The sequence below is a fragment of the Moschus berezovskii genome, chromosome 18, assembly GCF_049115385.1.
Source record: "Moschus berezovskii isolate FMDL1 chromosome 18, NW_MosBer_1.0, whole genome shotgun sequence".
NCBI classification, from domain to species: domain Eukaryota; kingdom Metazoa; phylum Chordata; class Mammalia; order Artiodactyla; family Moschidae; genus Moschus; species Moschus berezovskii.
Genome location: NC_142477.1, coordinates 75,895,279 through 75,916,172, shown reverse-complemented (window position 1 = coordinate 75,916,172; position 20,894 = coordinate 75,895,279). Strand labels below are relative to the sequence as shown.

The following is a 20,894-nucleotide window of genomic DNA, read 5'->3' as shown; positions in this document are numbered from 1 at the left end:
TCATCTGTCATTTCATGGCTGGCTGATGAGGGTGGGGTGTGGGAGTTGGGGGCAATGCCTAGAGGGAGAAACATCTGATCAGGATCTATGTTTTTAATAAACAACGGAAGTATTGTTGAGAGATGGAGAGCTGACATGATAGAATTAGAAACATCTTATTTAAGGACAGAGAAGGTTTCCTCTGATTGGTGGATCTCTGAAAATAAATATGTGTGTCATGAGTATGCCTTTGTTGGATGAAAGCATTTCCTAAAAAGCCGAGTGCAAAGTGTTTTCAGGCAAACAGGCATAGCAAGCAACTGTCAAAAATAGCACCGTGTTGAATATTGACAGCTTTTGTCCATCTGCTTTCTCAAAAACCCAGCCTCTTTTATGCATTGTAAGAATGTTGAAGGGAAGAAGAAGCCAAGTTCTGGCACAGTAAGTGTATGCATTTTTTAATTTTAGACATCAAGTTGGAAAGTCTCAGTATTTTCCTGGCTTCCATACCTACTGAATCTATAGTCCTTCAGACTGTTTGCTTTGCTTTTCAAGGTTGAAGTGTTTTGGGCATAGTGTTGCCAGATTTAGCAAATAAAAGTGCATAATTCCCAGTTAATTTCATTCATTCATTTTATCTAAATTTTTAATATAATTATCTGCCAAACAATATTCAGGACATACTTGTAATAATAAAATTATCTGAAATTGTTTAACTGAAATTCAAATGTAGCTGGATGTCCCATATTTTATTGGCAACTCTATTTGGATAACTGCCTATTTCAGAGGAAAATGTTGGCACAGAACTTTAATTTCTTTTTTCCCCACCTTAACTGAGATATAGTTGCATATAACATTATGTAAGTTTAAAGTGTACAGTGTGATATTTGATACATGTATATATTGTGAAATGTTTACCACAGTCAGGCACGTTAGCTCATTCTTCAGTTCCCATAATGACCATTTTGTTGTGATGGGGAGAATATGAAAGCTCCACTCTCTTTCAAGCACACAACACGGTATTGCTCAACTATAGTCACCATGCTGTACATTGGGTCCGTGGAACTTGTACCTTAAAACTTGACCAAGTCTTCCCATTTTCCCCACCACTCAGCCTCTGGTAATCACCATTCTACATTCTGTTAGATTCCACGTATAAGTGATAGCATATAGTATTCATCCTTCTCTGTCTAAAAGATGAATTATGCTCACTTCACTGAGTAAAATATCCTCAAGGTCCATTTCTGCTGTCCATTTCTTATGTCACATTCTTACGTAAAAGAATTTCTTAATTAGAAATAAAAATATTTTAGTTAATGCAGTGAGCTATGTGTATTTTGTTAATAACTTCTTTCTGGTATACAGCAAAGCGATTCAGCTATATATATATATACATCTTTCTTTGTTGGAATATAATTGCTTTACAACGTTGTGTTAGTTTCTGCTATACCAATGTGAATCAGTTATATGTACACATGTGCTAAGTCACTTCAGTTGTGTTTGACTCTGCAACTCCATGGACTATAGCCTGCCAGACTCTCCATGGGATTCTTCAGGCAAGAATACGGGAGTGGGTTATCATGCCCTTCTCCCATATGTACACATATATCCCAATAACTTCTTTCTAAAGTTTGGAAGTGTTTCTTTCAGAGAAAAGAAAATGACTGTGTCCAATGTAACCTCAGCTGCTTATAGAAGACAGAAGGCAGGAACCCCTACCTCCCCCTTAGACCACCAGAGACAGAAGCCGTGCACTGTCTTCCTTCCTTAATTTGATTGGCCTTGAGGAAAGCACTGGCTCTTCTAATGCACGAGAATGTCCTTGATCTTTTGGACACTGGTCACGCTCCTCGGGTAAGATCTGAGCATGTGCTCATTGCCTGCCACATCTGCCTACACAGGAGTTGTGTAAAGCAATCTTCAGAAGGGAGCTGATGCTCGAGCAGGAATTCAGCCCTCAGAACACAGACCAGCACTTGTAATTTACAGTGAGCAGGGGGAGGATGGGAATGGGAGCTCTGAGAGCAAGGGGAAGACAGGAGATAATTTACTCAATTTGTTTTCCTAGAAATGAAGACTTTATGTCAAGAACTTGTAATAAAACTAACTGAGGCACTCACACCCGGCTCCATAAAATGCTTAATCACCTTGTTGTTCTATAACAGCTCTTCTCTTGATGGGGGAATTTGCCAGCTTTTTAATCTCCCTTATTTGATTAACAATAGCATCAACAACAGCAACCTGTGTTGGGTTTCAGTAAATGTTGGATCTACAAACTTAGTAAGGAAGATAGATTTTAGGGCCTCATCTATAATGGTCTCAAGCCTTAAGTAGCAGATCATGCTTTTAAAGTATTATGTTCTTAGGGGGAAAAAGAAAGACAGAATCTATAGCCAATTGAGGAGGAAAAGCACATCAGTAGGTAGTCATCATTGTTCCAAGCCATTTTTGTGGAGGAAAATGTATTATTGCAGTCTCTCTTTTTCTGAGTCCAGATATCTTTTTTCCTCTTTTAACATTAATTTAAAAGAAACACAAAGCTAATTCTTTTTTTAAATAGAAGGTTTAATGATGATCTTTTCCCGAGTTTGAACCTACTCATAAGAAGTGATCAGCACTATGGTGGGTAGAAGGTCTTTAATTTAATCAAAAGTCCTGTGAACAAAATACTAGTCTACAGGTATCTGAGCTGAAGCAGGTCCTGCAAACACTTACTGCACCCTGTGAATGAGTGGATTCAGTGTGTTTGGGACAATGGGACCCCAGAGACACCACATCCTACTCAGCACCAGCCCCCATCGCTACTTGACTTTCATCATTGTCAGCCTTAATGCTATCTCAGCTCACCTATGTTTTTCACCCTACTTCTCTTAAGCACCTTCTTTTCTCCTGTTGTTGTCTTTGTGGAGTTTCCAAACACACATCTGAATTCACGCAGGTCTGAGGTGAAGTTTTCATTAGCCTGCATCAATTAAGGAGAAGCAAAAAGACACATCCAGGAAGATATCTGTTAAGGTAGTTTTTGAAATTATGATGATCTTCCTTCCTTTTTGATGTTGAATTATCTCTGCTTGTATAGATCAGTGAAGTTATTTTTGTTTTATTAGTATCCCTCATTCAGAGGTCATTCCATATCTGTATGTTTCTGTGTGTATTAGTGTGTGTGTGTGTTCACATTCAATGATCTGTGAAGCCCATGACATTATGGATCCATGATGTATTTGTTTACATCATGTATCAAGAGATGGTATCCTGGTCTGGGAATCAACTTGGTTCAGTGAAAAGCACAGAAGGTTCTGGAATCTCACAGAGAGGATCTGTGCTTGAGACTAAATCTGGTTTTTATGGCCCCTGAGCATGCACTAAGCTCAAGCTTCACTTTCTATACAACTGGGATGATAACAGCTACCTGAGAGAGCTCCAGAAGATGAAAGCTTCTAACAATGTGCTCAGTTTCCTCAGTCATGTCTGACTCTTTGAGACCCCATGGACTCTAGCCTGCCAGGCTCCTCTGTCAATGGGATTCTCCAGGCAAGAATACTGGGGCATGTTTCCATGCCCTCCTCCAGGGGATCTTACTCACCCAGGGATCAAACCTGAATCTCTTATGTCTCCTGCATTGGCAGATGGGTTCTCTACCACTAGCGCCACCTGGGGAGCCTCTAAAAGAATGTTTATTTTCTGAGCTTCTGTGCCCCTTTGTCCCCCTTTTCACCACTTGGAGAAATAGATCTAAAACTGCTCAGCACACATATCAGAAAAAAGAAAATGCAAGACTCTGACACTAATAAGTGTCCACAGTTAAAATGGTGAGTTAGGGAAGCACTGGCAGAGAGTTCAAAATTGCAGAACTGGGTAGGGTTAATTCTGGAAAAGGCCTTCCAAGATTAAGTTTTGAAGATACCCATAGCAAGTAGAGGAGAAAGCAATGACAACCCACTCCAATACTCTTGCCTGGACAATCCCATGGATGGAGGAGCCTGGTGGGCTACAGTCCATGGGGTCGCGAAGAGTCCAACATGACTGAGCGACTTCACTTTCCCTTTTCACTTTCATGCATTGGAGAAGGAAATGGCAACCCACTCCAGTGTCCCGGTGGCTGTGTGGGGGAGCCTGGTGGGCTGTCGTCTGTAGAGTCAGACACGACTGAAGCGACTTAGCAGCAGCAGCAGCATAGCAAGTTGAGTATGAAGTCTTTTTTTTTTTTTAATATAGTTGAAGTGTAGCTGATTTACAATATTATATTAATTTCAGATGTACAACATAGGATTCAGTATTGTTACAGATTGTACTCCACTTAAAATTATTACAAAGTAATGGCTCTATTTCTCCATGCTGTGTTCTTGTCGCTTATTTATTTTATGAATAGCAGTCTGCATCTCTTAACCCCATACCCCTCTTTTGCCCCACCCCTCCTCCCCTTTTCCCACTGGTAACCACTAGTTTGTCCTCTGTATCTGTGAGTCTGTTTCTGTCTTGTTACATACATTTGTTTGCTTTCATTTTTTAGATTCCACAGAATGGAGAAGTCTTCAGGGATGGATGGTATGTTGGACAGCAGCTAATTCTATGTTCAGCAATGTGTGGGTCATATACTACTAAGGATCTGACAGCTGTTTCATATGGTACAGAGGCATTAAACAATGTGTAATCACACTGTTAAGAGTTATTCCCCACCCAACTCTTTCAGTTCTTCTGAGAACATCAAGAAGAAAGTCTCAATTTGTACTAACTTAAACATTTCTCTAATATTAACACATTTTAACAAAGAGATCAGGCTTCAGGATTAGGATCATCAAGAAGTAAAACATCTAGATGATTGTTTCATTTACATGGTCTTCATTTTTCCTATTTCCTTTGCTTAACTTTTACTCCATACTAAATTATCATACTAAACTCCATGATATTAAAAAAAAATAAGTAGATTTAAATGTCAATGAAAGTAAATTTAAAACACTAAAGTAATAAAACAGGTGTTACGCAGCTAGGGCAAACAATCATAACAGCAGCCCAATAAGGAGTGATATTTGGGCCCATCTCTTTCACAAGGAAACAGTTGAGGAAACTGAGATTCAGAGAAAAGAAGTCACTCTTTCCAAGATCGCATAGCTACCTGTCCTTAGGACTGAAGCTCAGAAGCTCAGCCCTTCTATGCCCTTCCTCATCTAACTCTGCACCAGACAACAAATTCTAGTGTTAAAATGAAGGTGGTGAAAAACTAAATTGTTCATTGCACAGTCCTGTCCTATTCTTTGCGACCCCCCAAGGCCTGTAGCCCACCAGGTTCCTCTGTCTATGGAATCCTCCAGGCAAGAATACTGGAATAGGTAGCCATTGTCTTCTGCAGGGGATCTGCCTGACCCAGGAATCAAATCCAGGTCTCCTGCATTGCAGGCAGATGGTTTACCATCTGAGCCACCAGGTCGGATATAAAATAAAAACAGACTATGTGTTGCAAGTTGTTGGGAACCCACTGGTTCAGGAGGCTTCTAAGTGCAAATAAGGAAGATTTAGAGAAGGTGGACTTGTGTAGAATCTGAATCTGAAGTTCATCAAGTCTATCGCAATTCCTGAGGGCACCAAGAAAAATCTTTGAGTCAACTCAAAGGCAGTGGTGACAGAAATTCCTCTTGGAATCCAACAGAGATGGCTTGAATCCCAACTTCTCTACTTGGCAAGAGACCAGTTTATACCTCTCAGCTCATCTGTACAGATTTATAGGAGCGATAATAGCTAACATTTATGGAGCACATCATCTGCCAAGCCCAATGTGATGCATTATCTCACTTAACTCTCAAAAGAAGACGTACAGTAGTTATTATCTTCATATGATAGCTGAGGACGTCTATAGCTATACCAGCGCTGGAGTAGAATTTAAACCCAAGAAGTTTCAGTCCAGAGTCTGACCTTAACCGCATTCCTATTCTGTGAAAATTAAAGGCAAACAAGAGCTGTAAAGCACCTAGCCCAGCGCCCAGCACACAGTCAGGAAAATGCCTTCTCGCCGTCCTCCTCTGCCCACGCAGTAGTGCTAGTCACTTCCTGCCACGCAGCCACAACTTTCTCTGCAGGGGCGTAGCCCAGGACTACAACTCCCAGGATGCACAAGGAAAAGACACTGACCAATCAGGAAGCCCAATCTCACTTCCTCGGCCCAACTCTAGCTCTTCCCACTTAACAGGGAGAAATTGGTGCGTCTCCACAGGGTCGGGGTTGTGGCCTGGGTTACTGGGTTTTAAATAATCCTAATCCATCTTTGGTCTGTGTGGTGTAGGTGAAGACTGTTGACCTGTCCAGGCTGCCTCAAGTTGCATCTTCAGCCTGGACCCAGTGCAGTTCGCAAGGTCTCTCAGCCTGTGGCTCCCAAGAGCCCGCTTTCCTCACAGGCATGGCCGTGTGTTGAGTCAAGAAGGGATAGTTGGCTGGGAGGGTCCGGGCGCGTCAGGTGGTCACCTTGAGTCTGTTTCGCTTTGTTCCGATCTGGTTTGGGAGCCTGAGGGCCGCGGAATCTTCGAGGCTGCCGCAGGCGCCATCTTCAGACCCTAGGCTGTGGCCCCAGACCTGAGGCTCCTCCCGGGCATCAGACCGAGAAGGAGGGCGTGGCTGTTAGAAGGAGATGGGGATAATGATCCCCCTTTACGGGGACGGCCTGGCCTCCTGGCCTTTGGTCCCGGGATAGTGCCTTAGTTGCATACATGCCTTCAGTCTAGCGTATGGAGGGCCCCAGTGCTATTGGGCCCCGATCCAGGTCTCCACTTCCCACCTCCTGGAGAAGCGCCTCTTGGCCGGCCTCTCCAGTGTCAGAGTGATGGCCTGACGGAGCTTCCTGGGGAAGGGTTGACAGCTCTGGCCTAGAGCTAGTCCAAAGAGGTCTCCTTGCCACGCTGCCCTTTGACCCCACCTACCTATGGGCACCTGAGGGTCCTGGATAACTGGAACCCGGAGTGGGGAGGGTCAGCTTTCTTGAGCATTTCTCCTTCCATTTAGTTTCTACTTACCTCAGGGTTTTTACTTCTATTTTTGCGTTCATTTCTTTAATGTTCTCGAATTGCGCCATCCCCACCCCACCTCCTGTGCTTTTTATCCTTCCTTTCTCCTCAAACCTGTATATCTGACTTTGCTATACCCAAGTAAGATAGCTGCCATTCGATTTTGAGCGCCTAGTGGCTTGTAGGTGGATGCAAAGTGTATTTTATTCATTGTCTGGAGAGCAAACAATTTATTTCCTTTACAGTGGCTCTGAAGTGAGTGAAATAGGGTAAATTCCCTTGACTCAGGAAAAGGCAGGGGCAAAGAATTGATTACAAGGTTAGTTTGTTCTCATTTTTTTGGACAAGCAGCCTAAGGCATAACTTCCCATATTCTGTATTTCTGAAGTTGTGTGCATTAATTGTAGTTTATTCAAGCTATTTTGAGATATTTGAATGACTAAGGTTAGTTTCTAGTGAATGACCTAGAAACATCTCCATATGTTTATATCTGACACAATTGACTAAACATATGTTTTGTACATATAATGTAGTAATCTGTTGATTAATGTATCTCAGCTAAATTAGAATATGCATTGCCCTAACTCCCAAAGCTAAAGTAGAAATGTCCATGTTGCCATCTTCTTAGTCAAGGAATTAGAATTGTGTCTTATTTTGTGCTTTAATATGTACTTAAATCATATATGGACCCTGTCATTCAAGCATACATTAGAAAATGATGCTTAGATAAATAAAATTAGAGAAGATATTATGAGATTGCTAAATTATAAGGAAGTTTATGGGCTTCCCCAGTGTTTCAGCAGTAACAAATCCTCCTGCAACGCAGGAGACCCAGATTGGATCTCTGGAGGTCATGGCAACCCACTCCAGTACCTTACCTGGAGAATCTGATGGACAGAGGAGCCTGGTAGGATACAGTTCATAGAAGGGCAAAGATCGGAAAGGACTGAAACAACTGAGTACCCAGGCACAAGGTAGTTTTACAAATGCTGAGGATTTCTGAAATGGGGACATCTGCATTTCCATTGTAAGAGCTCCATTGTATGGATATGGTTTGATTAAAGAAGCAGCCTTATTCTAAGAATTTTGGTTAGAGGTGTTTTCAGTTGGAAAATAGTTAACAAGTTGATGACTTCCTGTGTGAGAATTCTAACCATTTAAAGAAACTATAATTTCACTAAAATTTTAGTTCTGAAATAACAGATTTTCTTCTTCCAGAAGTGCTGAAAATTTGAGTATTTTTAAAGTATACATACATACTTCTGATTTATACATTGTTTCTCTTTTCAAACCAGATGATTAAGAATAATGTTACTGACCATAAACTAAATGTGGAAGCCATAATTAAAAACATTAAGACAATTTCTTTGGAGCTAAAGAAAATGAATGGTAAGTAGGAATCAGTGAATTAAAATGTTTGCAGGTTATTGTGTCAATTTGTGCTTCTGCTGGAGTGTAACTGAATTTTGCCTACTGGTTAAAAGTGAAAAGTGAAGTTGCTCAGTCGTGCCCGACTCTTAGCGACCCCATGGACTACAGCCCACCAGGCTCCTCCGTCCATGGGATTTTCCAGGCAAGAGTACCGGAGTGGGGTGCCATTTTTCTCTATTTCTTAAGAAATTTTAACAATGTAATATGAACTAGATCTCTTAAGATGCATTATGTTTGAGCATTGACCTGAAAGATAGCAGACTTGAATTTTCATCCCTGACATTTTATAAAAAGCTTCAGTCACTCAGTCATGTCCGACTCTTTGCAACTCCATGGACTGCAGCATGCCAGCCTTCCTTGTCCATCACCAACTCCTGGAGCTTGCTCAAACTCATGTCCATGGAGTCGGTGATGCCATCCAACCATCTCATCCTCTGTGGTCCCCTTCTCCTCCTTATAGAAACCTTATGATGTCTAACTAACCCCTCTAAATTTACTCCCCATCCTTCCCTTCAACAAACTATTACACAGTGATGTCACAGTCTGCAAAATTCAGTATCTTTATCCATTAATCATTACTAAGTCTCTAAAGTTCCTTCCAATCAAAACTTGTAAGTTTGCTTGATTGTGTGAATTGGTGATTCTAGTAGGATTAGACCTTATAGATCATGATGTTTAGTCACTCACCTTACAGACATATTCTGTAATTTTATTCCAGGCATGTAGAATTTCTGTGATTGAATATTTCATCTATTCTTGACCAAATATTTCCTGTGTTGGAAAGCTGTCTCTGTTACCAGTCTATTCTATATTAGACAGTTTTTCATCACAGACTAGCTGAAATCTTTTCCCTATTCCTTTCACCCATTGGTCATTTTACTAACCATGAAAATCACTGAATAGTTACTGTTCTTATGACAACTCTTGATATATGAAGACAGCCTCTGTGTCAGTTATGAGACCTTTCTACAAGTAACAAAATACCAACTTAACATTGATTATACAATAAAGAAATAAGATTCAAGGTTTGGCAACCCTAAAGTTAATTCAGGGTTTTAAAGGTTTGATCAGGTATTCAGTTTCAGTTCAGTTCAGTTCAGTCGCTCAGTCGTGTCCGACTCTCCGCAACCCCATGAACCACAGCACGCCAGGCCTCCCTGTCCATCATCAACTCCCGGAGTTCACTCAAACTCATGTCCACAGAGTCGGTGATGCCATCCAGCCATCTCATTCTCCGTCGTCCCCTTCTCCTCCCGCCCCCAACCCTTCCCAGCATCAGAGTCTTTTCCAGTGAGTCAACTCGTCGCATGAGGTGGCCAAAGTATTGCAGTTTCAGCTTCAGCATCAGTCCCTCCAATGAACACCCAGGATTGATCTCCTTTAGAATGGACTGGTTGGATCTCCTTGCAGTCCAAGGGACTCTCAAGAGTCTTCTCCAACACCACAGTTCAAAAGCATCGATTCTTCGGCAATCAGCTTTCTTCACAGTCCAACTCTCATCAGGTATTAGGTTTTCATATTTTCTGCTCTGTTATGTTCACTCTGTTTATCACTTCTCATGGTCATTACCTGCAAGCATGATCATATATAGATACTCTTTCTGCCTGTGTCTCTTACATAACTCTTTCTCCGGATCCCGCCAGCACATTTTCCCTTTCCTTTCATTGGCCAGATTTGCACCACATGTATACCCTACAGCGGTTACCACCAAGGAGACTAGGACTGCCACAACCACTTTAGACCAGTCAGGACGTACTGCTGACACTGGGGAGAGGATCACCTCAAGTGCAACCAAGTTGTGCCCCAGGAAGAAGAGGGAAGTGGCTATGAGGCAACAAGTAGGGAGTGCCTGTTAAACATTTTTCCATGTATTCTCCTAAGCATTTCCCGTATCTATGGCAGAAAGCAAAGAAAACTAAAGACTCTTTTGATGAAAGTGAAAGAGGAGAGTGAAAAAGTTGGCTTAAAACTCAGCATTCAGAAAACTAAGATCATGGCATCTGGCCCCATCACTTCATGGAAAATAGATGGGGAAACAGTGGAAACAGTGACAGACTTTATTTTGGGGGGCTCCAAAATCACTGCAGATGGTGACTACAGCCATGAAATTAAAAGACGCTTACTCCTTGGAAGGAAAGTTATGACCAACCTAGACAGCATATTAAAACGCAGAGATACTACTTTGCCAACGAAGGTCCATCTAGTCAAAGCTATGGTTTTTCCAATAGTCATGTATGGATGTGAGAGTTGGGCTGTAAAGAAAGCTGAGTGCTGAAGAATTGATGCTTTTTAACTGTGGTATTAGAGAAGACTCTTGAGAGTCCCTTGGACAACAAAAAGATCCAACTAGTCCATCCTAAAGGAAATCAGTCCTGAATATTCATTGAAAGGACTGATGCTGAAGTTGAAACTCCAATACTTTGGCCACCTGATGCAAAGAACTGACTCATCATCACCCTGATGCTGGGAAAGATTAAAGGAGGGAGGAGAAGGGGACGACAGAGGATGAGATGGCTGGATGGCATCACCGACTCTGTGGACATGAGTTTGAGTGAACTCCGGGAGTTGGTGATGGACAGGGAGGCCTGGCGTGCTGTGGTCCATGGGGCTGCAAAGAGTCAGACACTACTGAGCGACTGAGCTGACTGAAGTGTTTCCCAAGCATTTCATGGACTTTGATCCAGGAACACTGCTGTCTCAGGTGACGTTAATAGATGTTATAAATGGAATCAGTGAACTGATGATCAAATAATTTTGTGAAGGGCTTTATGCTAGATAATTCTGTCACAAATTCATGGTACATATTAACAGAGGCTGTGAGGAGTCTGATGTAAAGAAATAGGGTTACCTTTGCTTAATTCATCATCTCTCAAAAGCAATCTCAACAGCAAGGATTACCTTTCTGAAATATAAATCTGCTGAAAATGCTCATTGGCTCATCATTGTCCTCAGGACTATGTCCAGACCTCCTAGAATGGACTATAAGAACTTGAGACCAGGCCCTGCCTACCTCTCCTTTCTGCTACCTCGTTCTTCATTCCCTGCACGTTCCAGGCTCCAGCCACACTGAATATCTGCATGTCTACACATTTGCTCTTTTTGTGGCTGTGCCTTAATTATTACATGTGTCTTCTCCTGAAGTGCCCACTCCACCTCCACAGGGTGCATCTGCACCTCCATCTCACTAGGTTAACTACTACTTATTAGTCACAGTTACTTACATTGGAGACTTTTTTTAAGCCAGGAAGTCATTTCTTCTACTTTTTCATATCACCTATCATATTGTATTGTAATTGTATATTTGCTTACTTATCCCATCTCTTAAGATTATTCCTAGCACTTAACCCAGTGCCTTTATATAATAGGCTTTTGGCCAACATTTATTAAATGAATAATTGATTCTGGATGCTTGCATTCATTTGAAACAATTAGAGAAGCTTTAGATTCTTCTCAAACTAGATTGACTGTTTTAGTTTGGCAATTATTCTTTCATGAAGTAAAATAGAATAAATATGATCAATATTTCCCTGAAAAGTTGTGGGATAGGCAGGCAGTGAAGATAAAAAGGACTAATAGAGCCAGACTAGGAAGGTAGACTTTTGGTAAATATGGAAGATTAAACAAACACTCTGTTACCCCCGCTTTCTCCCAGGAGTATTAATGTCAATAGCTAACACTTATAGCATTTACCATAATTCAGATACTCTTCCAAGAGCTCTACGTAAATGGACTGAATTGCTGTAACAACCTTATGAGGTTGGAAATATTACCATTGACATTTCCAGATACAGAAACAGATATAGAGGGATTAACTAACGTTCCCAGAGTTACACAACTGGTAGACCTGAGACTTAAAGTCTCACAATTTGAAGGAAATAGTAGTATTAAAAGCAAGGGTCTTAAGACAAGGTTTACATATTGACTTACAAAACCCATAGCTTTCTTTCCCCACTTGGCTACAAAACATTGGTGGCCAGATTTATACACCTAGGCAGATTTTCCTTTCAGGAATCTGATACGCCTAAGAGAAAAGACCTAAAGATACTCATAGGTGAGTTTCCTCAACAAAATACCCAGCCAGATCACTACACAATAATTGCCATCGGAAAGAAATTCCAATTGTCTTTTTAGTACAATAGTCTTAAATATGAGCAGACAACTATGGAAAAAAGATGTTTGAGGAAAACATCCAATATGAAAAGCAGTGATGGAACCAATAAGTAGATTCAATCAGTGAGGAGGAAAAGATTACAAATGGAAATTAAAAACTCTAAGAAACTATCATTAATATCCACAGAGAAGTAAAAGAAGATGCTACATTTATGAAAAAGGAACAGGATACTATAAAAATGTTTGGAGAACAAAATTAAAAGTGTGACAATAGAAATATACTCTAGAGAAGATTTGAAAGATTAAATGAAGAAAATTCCCTTGAGTGTAGACCAAAAAAACAGATGGACAAGGAAGCCTAACATCCTATAAGTAGAGTGTTAGAAAGAAAGAACACAGACAATGAATGGGGAGGAATTCATTAAAGAAATGATCTGAGAAAATGTTCCAGAACTGAAGGATATGATTTTTTTTTACAATGAAAGAGCCCAGCACAGTAGATGAAAATAGTCTTATACTAAAATGCAATACTACAAAATTTCAGAACACTGGAAGAACAAAATGATTCTTAAATCTTTTAATGAGAAACAATGACTAAGAATTAGAATTGTATGAAATTTGCCCATACAAACACTGGAAGCTAAGAGAAAGCACAACACTACCTTTGGAAATCTGAAGAAATGTTATGTCCAACCTAGATTTCTATAGCTAGTCAATCTGTTAAGCATTGGTGTAGAGAGAAACTTTCAGACATACACATTTTCCTATCTTAGAAAGTTACCTTGGTTGTATTCCACCAAAGGAATAGACCAAAATAAAAAAGGAGAGAGAGAGAGACATAAGATTCTGGAAGAAAGATACTCCACCCAAGGGAGGGGTGAAAGGAGTCCATTGGATAGTGGTGAAGGGAATTCCCAAGATGTGAACTGTACAGCAGTTCTAGAGAGCTGTCAGTCCAAACTAGAGCTGGTGAGAAGGCTCTAGGAGAGGAGAGACTCTCAACAGTAGAACAGTAAAAGCGCTTGACTATACATAGGGAGGAGATTTACCCAACTGCAGAAATTTGGAATATATCCATGGTAATTAAACAATGAAAAAAGGAAACAATTATTAACTGTGGTTGGGTGGAAGCTTGCAGGAAGGGAAATGTCCTACAAGATTCAACTGTAAAGAATATATAATCAAAAAAATTAAACATTAAATATTGAGCTAAGAAAAATTGTACTCATGTATATTGGGAGAATGGGGATAAATGAAAAGAGCTATATTTTAATCTTCTGTGGTCAGAAGCAAACACCTAAAATTGAAAAAAAAAATGCATATAATTTAGAGATATGGAGGTTAAATACCACCCCTCCCAAAATAAACAAAAATGCAACATACACACACACACAAACCCACAAAAACAAAATGAGCTCCAAAATAGTCAAAAGTGGTCGCCTCTGGGAGATAGGAACTGCTATTTTATGTAACATGCTTTATTTGATTCTTTATACTGTATGCATGTATAGCAGATAAAACTAGTAATTTAAAAAATACATAAATTTGAATAAATCAAATAGCAATTTAGTAAAACAGCTGACAGTTTGAGCTAAAGAGCCCTTCTAGTAAGCTTCTATATCATGTTTATTTTGCAGTGTATAAATTTGACTCTGAGTCAAAATTTGGCACATCTAATTGTGGTTTAAGCAATAATCACTTAAACTAAATTAATAATTAGGAAATATCAACTTAAAGTAATAATATTTGCCTGTGACATGTGTGCTACAATGTGTCTTATATTGTTATTTTTTTGCACAGAACTCTCCCAGTTGCTGCTTTGTGACCTTACCCTACATTTTAGTCATCCCATGAAGACAGATGACTTAAAGGAAACAGAAAGAAATGATCCCCACTTTGAAGAGTCTAAAATGCCAGATGTATCCCTTGCTTCTGATAGTTTTTTAATCTGATTTTTTATTTGTTGTAAGTTTGTGACTTTTTATTATTGAATTAACCCATTTCTAGGAGAATTGAGTTTACTAATATATTCAATTAAAAAAATAAAAATGTGTTGGATTATAAATAATCATTTCGTGCTCTTGTAGGCTTCTCTTGTTTTAATGTTCCAAGAAATGGCTAATTTATTTCACCAATGGCAAGAGTATTACATAAGAAGTTGGCCATGGCGCACTGCTCATCCTATCCTCTATGCTTGAATTTGGCTTAGGTTGAAAGAGAGTTACTAAATTATAAATGTATGGTATGGATTTATGTTAATTGGGTATCTCCTGGTAGCAGGTGTCAAAACAACTCAAACTAGCTGAATCATTTATGAGGTCATGTGACTTGAAAGTCCATGGTTGGGACAGATTTCAGGGCCTTCACTAATTCATCAGATATCTCTGCCCTGGTTCTGTTTCTGTGCACTGGTCTATATCCTTTCCTATTAAAAACTCATCACTTCCATGTAACAGGTAGAAGAGAGTAGAGGTATGGTGGGTGTACAGTATTATCTTTTGGAGACCCCAGAGAAGAGAGAGATCCTCTGTCTTAGCCTCTGCGTTTAACAATCCAGAGAAGGATCTTGACTGGGCCAGCTTCTATTCAGATGGGTTCTGAGCAACTGTGTTTGGTGAGGCTGGGATATAGGCCAGGTCAGTGGAAAAGGAGCATGCATGCCTGCTCAGTCACTCAGTTGTGTCCAACTCTTTGCGACTTCCATGGATTGTAGCTCACCAGGCTTCTCTGTCCATGGGATTTCCCAGGCAAGAATACTGAAGTGAGTTGCCATTTCCTCCTCCAGGGGATCTTACCAACCCAGGGATCGAACCTGTGTCTCCCGCATTGGTAGATTCTTTACCACTGAACCACCTGGGAAACCCTCTTGGAAAGAAAGGCCCCCACCAAAAGAATAGAGTCGCCATGGCCTGAGGAAGGGGAGGAAGACTGCTGGTCATGAAAACATCAGATACTCACAATTCATTTCAGTTACTGCAGCGGAATAGGCTTCCTACCCCTTTCCACCAACAGCAACTTAAAATAATAAGCATTGGTTTGCCTTGTAAACATTTACTACCAAACAGTTGCTTTGAAATCTACTGTGTTCTTCATTTTAGAAATTTTTGAACATTAAGTATAGAATACCATGAAGCAGGGCACCAGGTCAGCTCACTCCGTACCAGAAGCTGTAGTGTTTTCTATGCTCAATACCCAGCACCCAGCTCAGTGCACAGAATAAACATGAAATAGATGCTCATTGGATATCCTGTTGAATCAAAACGTAAATGATGCAGGTTTTTCAGTTTTGGAATTCCTGAGTTCTGAGTCCTGATTTGAGAACTTCTAATTTGTAGGGATGAAGTTTTGTGAAGCATCTTTTCTATCATCATTGATTGAAAGTCTCCACAGATTTGTTATCTTAGCAAACCATCACTTTTAACTAGATGACTTCAAATATCTCTTCCAGTGGTCTTTCTATAGGTTCACAAAAATGAAAATACAAGATATTATTTGTGGCTTATAAAACTCATAGATAAAACCAAGAAGACAAAAAATTTTGTCATTAATACAAGTTGTGGATTAACAACCAAGGCCTCAAAAGGGAAAACTTAAGTGAATGTGAGGTTTTTGTCTTGAGAAATTGCTTACTATTTTTTGTTAAATGAGATATGTAAGTTGAAGGAAAGAATTGAATTGCTTTGAAGAATTTATAAAGCCTTTTGGGGAAGGGTGAAGAAAATAGCTTTATGACAGATGGCAGGGGGGATAAAAATAGAAGAAAGGTATCTAATTGGAAAGTCTGATTAAACTTTTCCATGTATACATAAATTGCTCTTTCATCTTCCCAGGGAAATGTTAGTAAAAATCACATCACTTGATACTTCTGAAGTTGGGTAGAGATGGAAGAGATAGGATGAGGATGTCAGATGTGATGGAATTAAATCCGGTGTATTTGATGCCAAAACCTCATTCTAAATTTAAAATGTTTTCTTTTGATATTTGTAGCTTAAATTTGCTTTAAAACAGGAAAATAAAAGTATGAATTAAATAAAGTCAATAAGTTGTTTTAGGAACCAAAAAGTGAAGCAGAAGGCAAATTAATTTTAATTCTAGGAAGTTATTCTAACATGCATTTATCTTTTTCATAAAAAAAAGTATACAAAAAATCCCCACCCTCCAGCAAAAACATGAAATAAGAAAGGATGAAATGCTTTTGAAGCTTCTTAGATTATTGCTGCCAAGAAATTGAATTTTAGTAATTTTCAAATTATACATATAAAATTGATGATTGCCTTTGACTGACAAAGGATTGGCTAGTTAAAAAATCAGTTTCATGTGTTACCAAAATCTATTACCATTTCAGTGTTTCTAAACTTGCCCCCAGTTTTTTCTGTAGGTGTGCAAACTAATGTACTTGGACATGGGTATTCAAAAATACACATGTTTTTAAAATGAATAATTACAGTGCACTGTAGACTTCAAGTGTGAACATTATTCCTCATGCACTTTACAAACATTGAAGAAAAATAAATAAATTATGGGCTATTTGACAGTCTTCATTTCAAACACTTTCATAAGTGAAAGGACAAAACCCTTATGTTCATGTTGAAGGGATTCAATTCAGTCCTCAGGGTTTGACCGTTCACCAAGGTTGACTGATCTTCCCATGCTGGGACAGAGGCAAGGATGAAGGTTCGTTTGCTTGGCTAACTTGCTAGGGATAACCGGCAGAATACGTTAGCGTGCACTGGTATCTGGAACCTCGGTTTTTCCCATCAATAAGCAGAAGCGGCATTTTTCTGAAGTAGTCGATAATATCTGACACAGACAGAAAGTCCTGAAAGATTCAAAATAGGAAGAAAATCAGCACTGGAATGTGCAGCATGAATTTCGCAGTTTCTTTTTTAATCTGCATAATATCCTACCTCTTGTAGTATGAGGATTATCAGTCTATGTAAAATTCGGCAAAGATTTTAATGATTTGTGCTATGGAACTTTGAAAAAATTCCTCGCCAACGTTCAGCAAACCATGGATAAAAGACAAGTATGTATTTATGTATATGTATTTTTAACTTCATGTGGGGGCTTATATATACTATATACAGAGAGCGTTAGAGGGAGACTCTAATTATGACAGCTTTACCTTAGGATTGTTCTTTTTTATTTTTTATTCAAGTATGGTTGATTTATAATGTTGTGCTAGTTTCTGATGTACAACAAAGTGATTAAGATATGTGTATATCTTTTTCATATTATTTTCCATTATGGTTTATCACAGGCTATTGAATATAGGGCCTCATTGTTTATCTCCCTCTTTTTATAAGGACACCCATCATTGGATTTCAGGATTGTTCTATTTGTGACTTGGTTTTGGTTTTCATGTCCCTCCTTTAAATCACTAATAATGTTAGGAGATATAAGGAATCAGGAGGTCAGACAGCATCTCTGTTGTCTGAAGATGATATCTGTAGTATGGCGTAGTAGTTCCCTCATGATATCTGCTGTGTCCCCACTGCCACCTCCACATTCACAAGAGCTCTGTAGTGAGTCTTTTTATTCATTACCTGTATCACCCTTTCCCTGAGGGCCAAACTGAGAGACCCCCATCGGTCCATTTAGAAATGAGTTAGACATTACCTAGGTACCCCAGACTGAGTTGAGCACTTCCTCCAAGACTACTCTTCTAGGTGCCTCCCTCCAGGGCAACAGCAATGAGAGGTTTGTATTTGTGTGCTTCCACACAAGCCCAGTAGAGATCCTGGAGGGCAGACATCTCTGCTTCTACGGGACCTATGCAGCTCTACCCACCCCGCACCAGTGATTCAAACACATGACCAAAATCATGTGTTTTTTCTACTGGTTTACATATTCATAACTTAAAAATATTTGGAGTGAAGTAGAAGTTATGGGTAAGTTGTGCTTCCTTCTGGAAATGTGTGATACAGCTGATCCTCCTTCTGGAACTTTGAACTTAAACACATTTGAAGCATTAGGTTTAGCTATAGTTTCCTTTGCAAAAAGCAGCTCTGAAAGGTTTTCTTCACACAGTTCTCATTGCTACCCCCAAAGGGACTAGTATACACCTTGGGAAAACAGAGGGAAATGTTTTTGGCAATTTGCACAGCTTCATTGGCCTAACCTCCATTTTTGGTGAGAAATGACCCAAGTCATTTTCCCAGATATTAATTTAAGACATGGCCTTATAAATACACTGTACCCTTACATCAAAATCAAGTCACAGAGGTGACCTTAACTCACCTCTGTGTCATAGAAGGGACTTGCCCTTGGCACCATCTAATGATATTTTTAATTTAAACATTTTTTTAAGTTACACACGTGATTTTAGACTAGTTGGAATAAAAGAGGTAAAAAAGACACTGTGGCAGGGGTAGATACTGTTAACATTTTATTTCCTTCCAGTAAATTCAGGGTTTCACTAACGCAACTTAACTCTAAAGTTGCCAGGCAGTGTGGACCCCAAAAGAAGGCCACAGCCAGGTTCCGTGCAAGTAGGTGTGCAGAGAGGCACGCGCAGAAAACTGGGGGAAGTTTGACAACTTGAAACCCTTACCTCTTTCCCTCGGAGTCCAGTTCCCAACAAGTAAACTTGGCTTTCCTCCTGATAACGGATTTGGATGTTGTAAACTTTATCTTTGTACAACACCATGAGAACATATGGGTTGGAGATCGTTTTTTTAGAGCTGTCTCTAACCAGAAAAGTGCCGTCCTAAAAGGGTAAATTCTTGTTATTATGGAGGTAGCAAAGGTCAATACTTCTGTTGCCTCTAAGAGCAGCAGACAATCCTCTAGAGATTTGGAAACCTACCAGTTGACAATTCGGTGAACAGTTAGTTCCCCAAACAGTGGCAGTCCCATGTGTCATGGATTTCTTGGTTGTCAAGAAGCAGGCAGCAGAGATTATATTAGAGAAATTCCCAAATTTCAAAGAGAACTTTATGAAGTCTCTCAGTGAAAAAGGAATCTCTTTTACAATCATAAAACAAATAATAGATGGTTGAGTGGATACAGGGCCAGCAAAATGAGGACTTTAGTGGTTAACTCTGATGCTAAAGCTGAAACTCCAATACTTTGGCCACCTCATGCGACAAGTTGACTCACTGGAAAAGACTCTGATGCTGGGAGGGATTGGGGGCGGGAGGAGAAGGGGACGACAGAGAATGAGATGGCTGGATGGCATCACCGACTCGATGGACATAAGTTTGAGTGAACTCCGGGAGTTGGTGATGGACAGGGAGGCCTGGCGTGTTGTGATTCATGGGGTCGCAGAGAGTCGGACACGACTGAGCGACTGAACTGAACTGAACTGAAAGGTATCTCTTCCTACTCCTGAGAGTTAATTCTATGCACTTTCTTTCCACAGTCAAAGTCAGCATACACCCAAATACCTAAGAAATGTACCCATTTAAAAACTTCATGGTGCCCAGATACTGCGCTTCATCATCAAACACCTGAAAAAAATCCAATGTGGATCATCCTTTTTTCCTGATATTTACCAAAATAGTGTGGTGATCTGTCCTATACTTTAAAATTTCATTTCATAAATTAGCTACATAATATTATAATAATACTATAAAGATCCAGTATTAAAATCAAATGAATTAGGAAGAACTCCTTTAAATTACTCCTTCCTCTGTGTATTGAAATCAGGATGATCAATTTGAAATAATGCCTTTCCTTTGTTCTTTTTTCATTCCAGGTTGAATGAGTAAATTCTAGTCAAAACATCTCTGTTAAACAAATATACCTGTGGATTCTTAGCTATGGCTTCACTTTGGAATTTCAAGTTTTGAAGACTTCCAGAGCCCACATAGCATCCCTAATTAAATTAATTGTTTAATTAATCTGACTAATTAAATCAGAATCTCTCCAGGTAAAATCAGAATTTTTTTTTAATGCTCCCCAAGTGATTTAAATGTGTGATCCCCTGGTGGTCCAGTGGTTACGAATCTGCCTGCCAATGCAAGACACATGGGTTCAATCCCTGGTCCGAGAAGATCCCACATTCCTCGGAGCAACTAAGCCCATGTGCCACAATTACTGAGCCTGTGCTCTAGAGCCGGGGAGCGGCAACTACTGAGCCTCTGTGCCTGGAGCCTGTCATCCGTGGCAAGAGAAGCCACTGCAGTGAGGAGCCCGCTCACCGCAACTAGAGAAAGCCTGAGCAGCAATAAAGCCCCAGCACTGCCAAAAATAAGTTTTTTTAAAAAGATGGGGAGATGAATATTAATTGCTTCATATCATTAAAAAAAATAAAAGTGCAACCAAGCTTGAGACTTGAGGACTTTTGTTGTAGTCTCGAGATGTGAAGAATGTGAAAGATGACGGATCTTTGATATATAGGTTTAAGATTAGTGTTCAGTACCTGAAGACAGGAAATCTGGT

The 20,894-nt window shown here is 39.8% G+C and overlaps 2 protein-coding genes across 3 annotated transcripts in view; one reads left to right on the top strand and one right to left on the bottom strand.

The window, feature by feature from the left end:
- The first annotated feature begins 8,263 nt into the window (after positions 1 to 8,263).
- C18H5orf58 (chromosome 18 C5orf58 homolog) lies at positions 8,264 to 14,485 on the top strand. The gene is made up of 2 exons (XM_088827775.1): positions 8,264 to 8,357; positions 14,310 to 14,485. Exons 1-2 carry the CDS (start codon positions 8,264 to 8,266, stop codon positions 14,459 to 14,461), a joined length of 246 nt encoding a protein of 81 aa, XP_088683901.1. The 3' UTR covers positions 14,462 to 14,485.
- A 2,087-nt stretch (positions 14,486 to 16,572) lies between these two features.
- Positions 16,573 to 20,894, bottom strand: part of LCP2 (lymphocyte cytosolic protein 2) — a 50,064-nt gene continuing 45,742 nt past the window's right edge. For both annotated transcript variants that reach the window (XM_088827774.1, XM_055421794.2), the window contains exons 20-21: positions 19,063 to 19,218; positions 16,573 to 17,328 (exon numbers count right to left, since the gene is read on the bottom strand). In XM_088827774.1, coding sequence (XP_088683900.1) covers positions 17,206 to 17,328; positions 19,063 to 19,218 — 279 coding nt within the window. In that variant the 3' untranslated portion in view covers positions 16,573 to 17,205. The remainder of the gene's footprint in view (positions 17,329 to 19,062; positions 19,219 to 20,894) is intronic.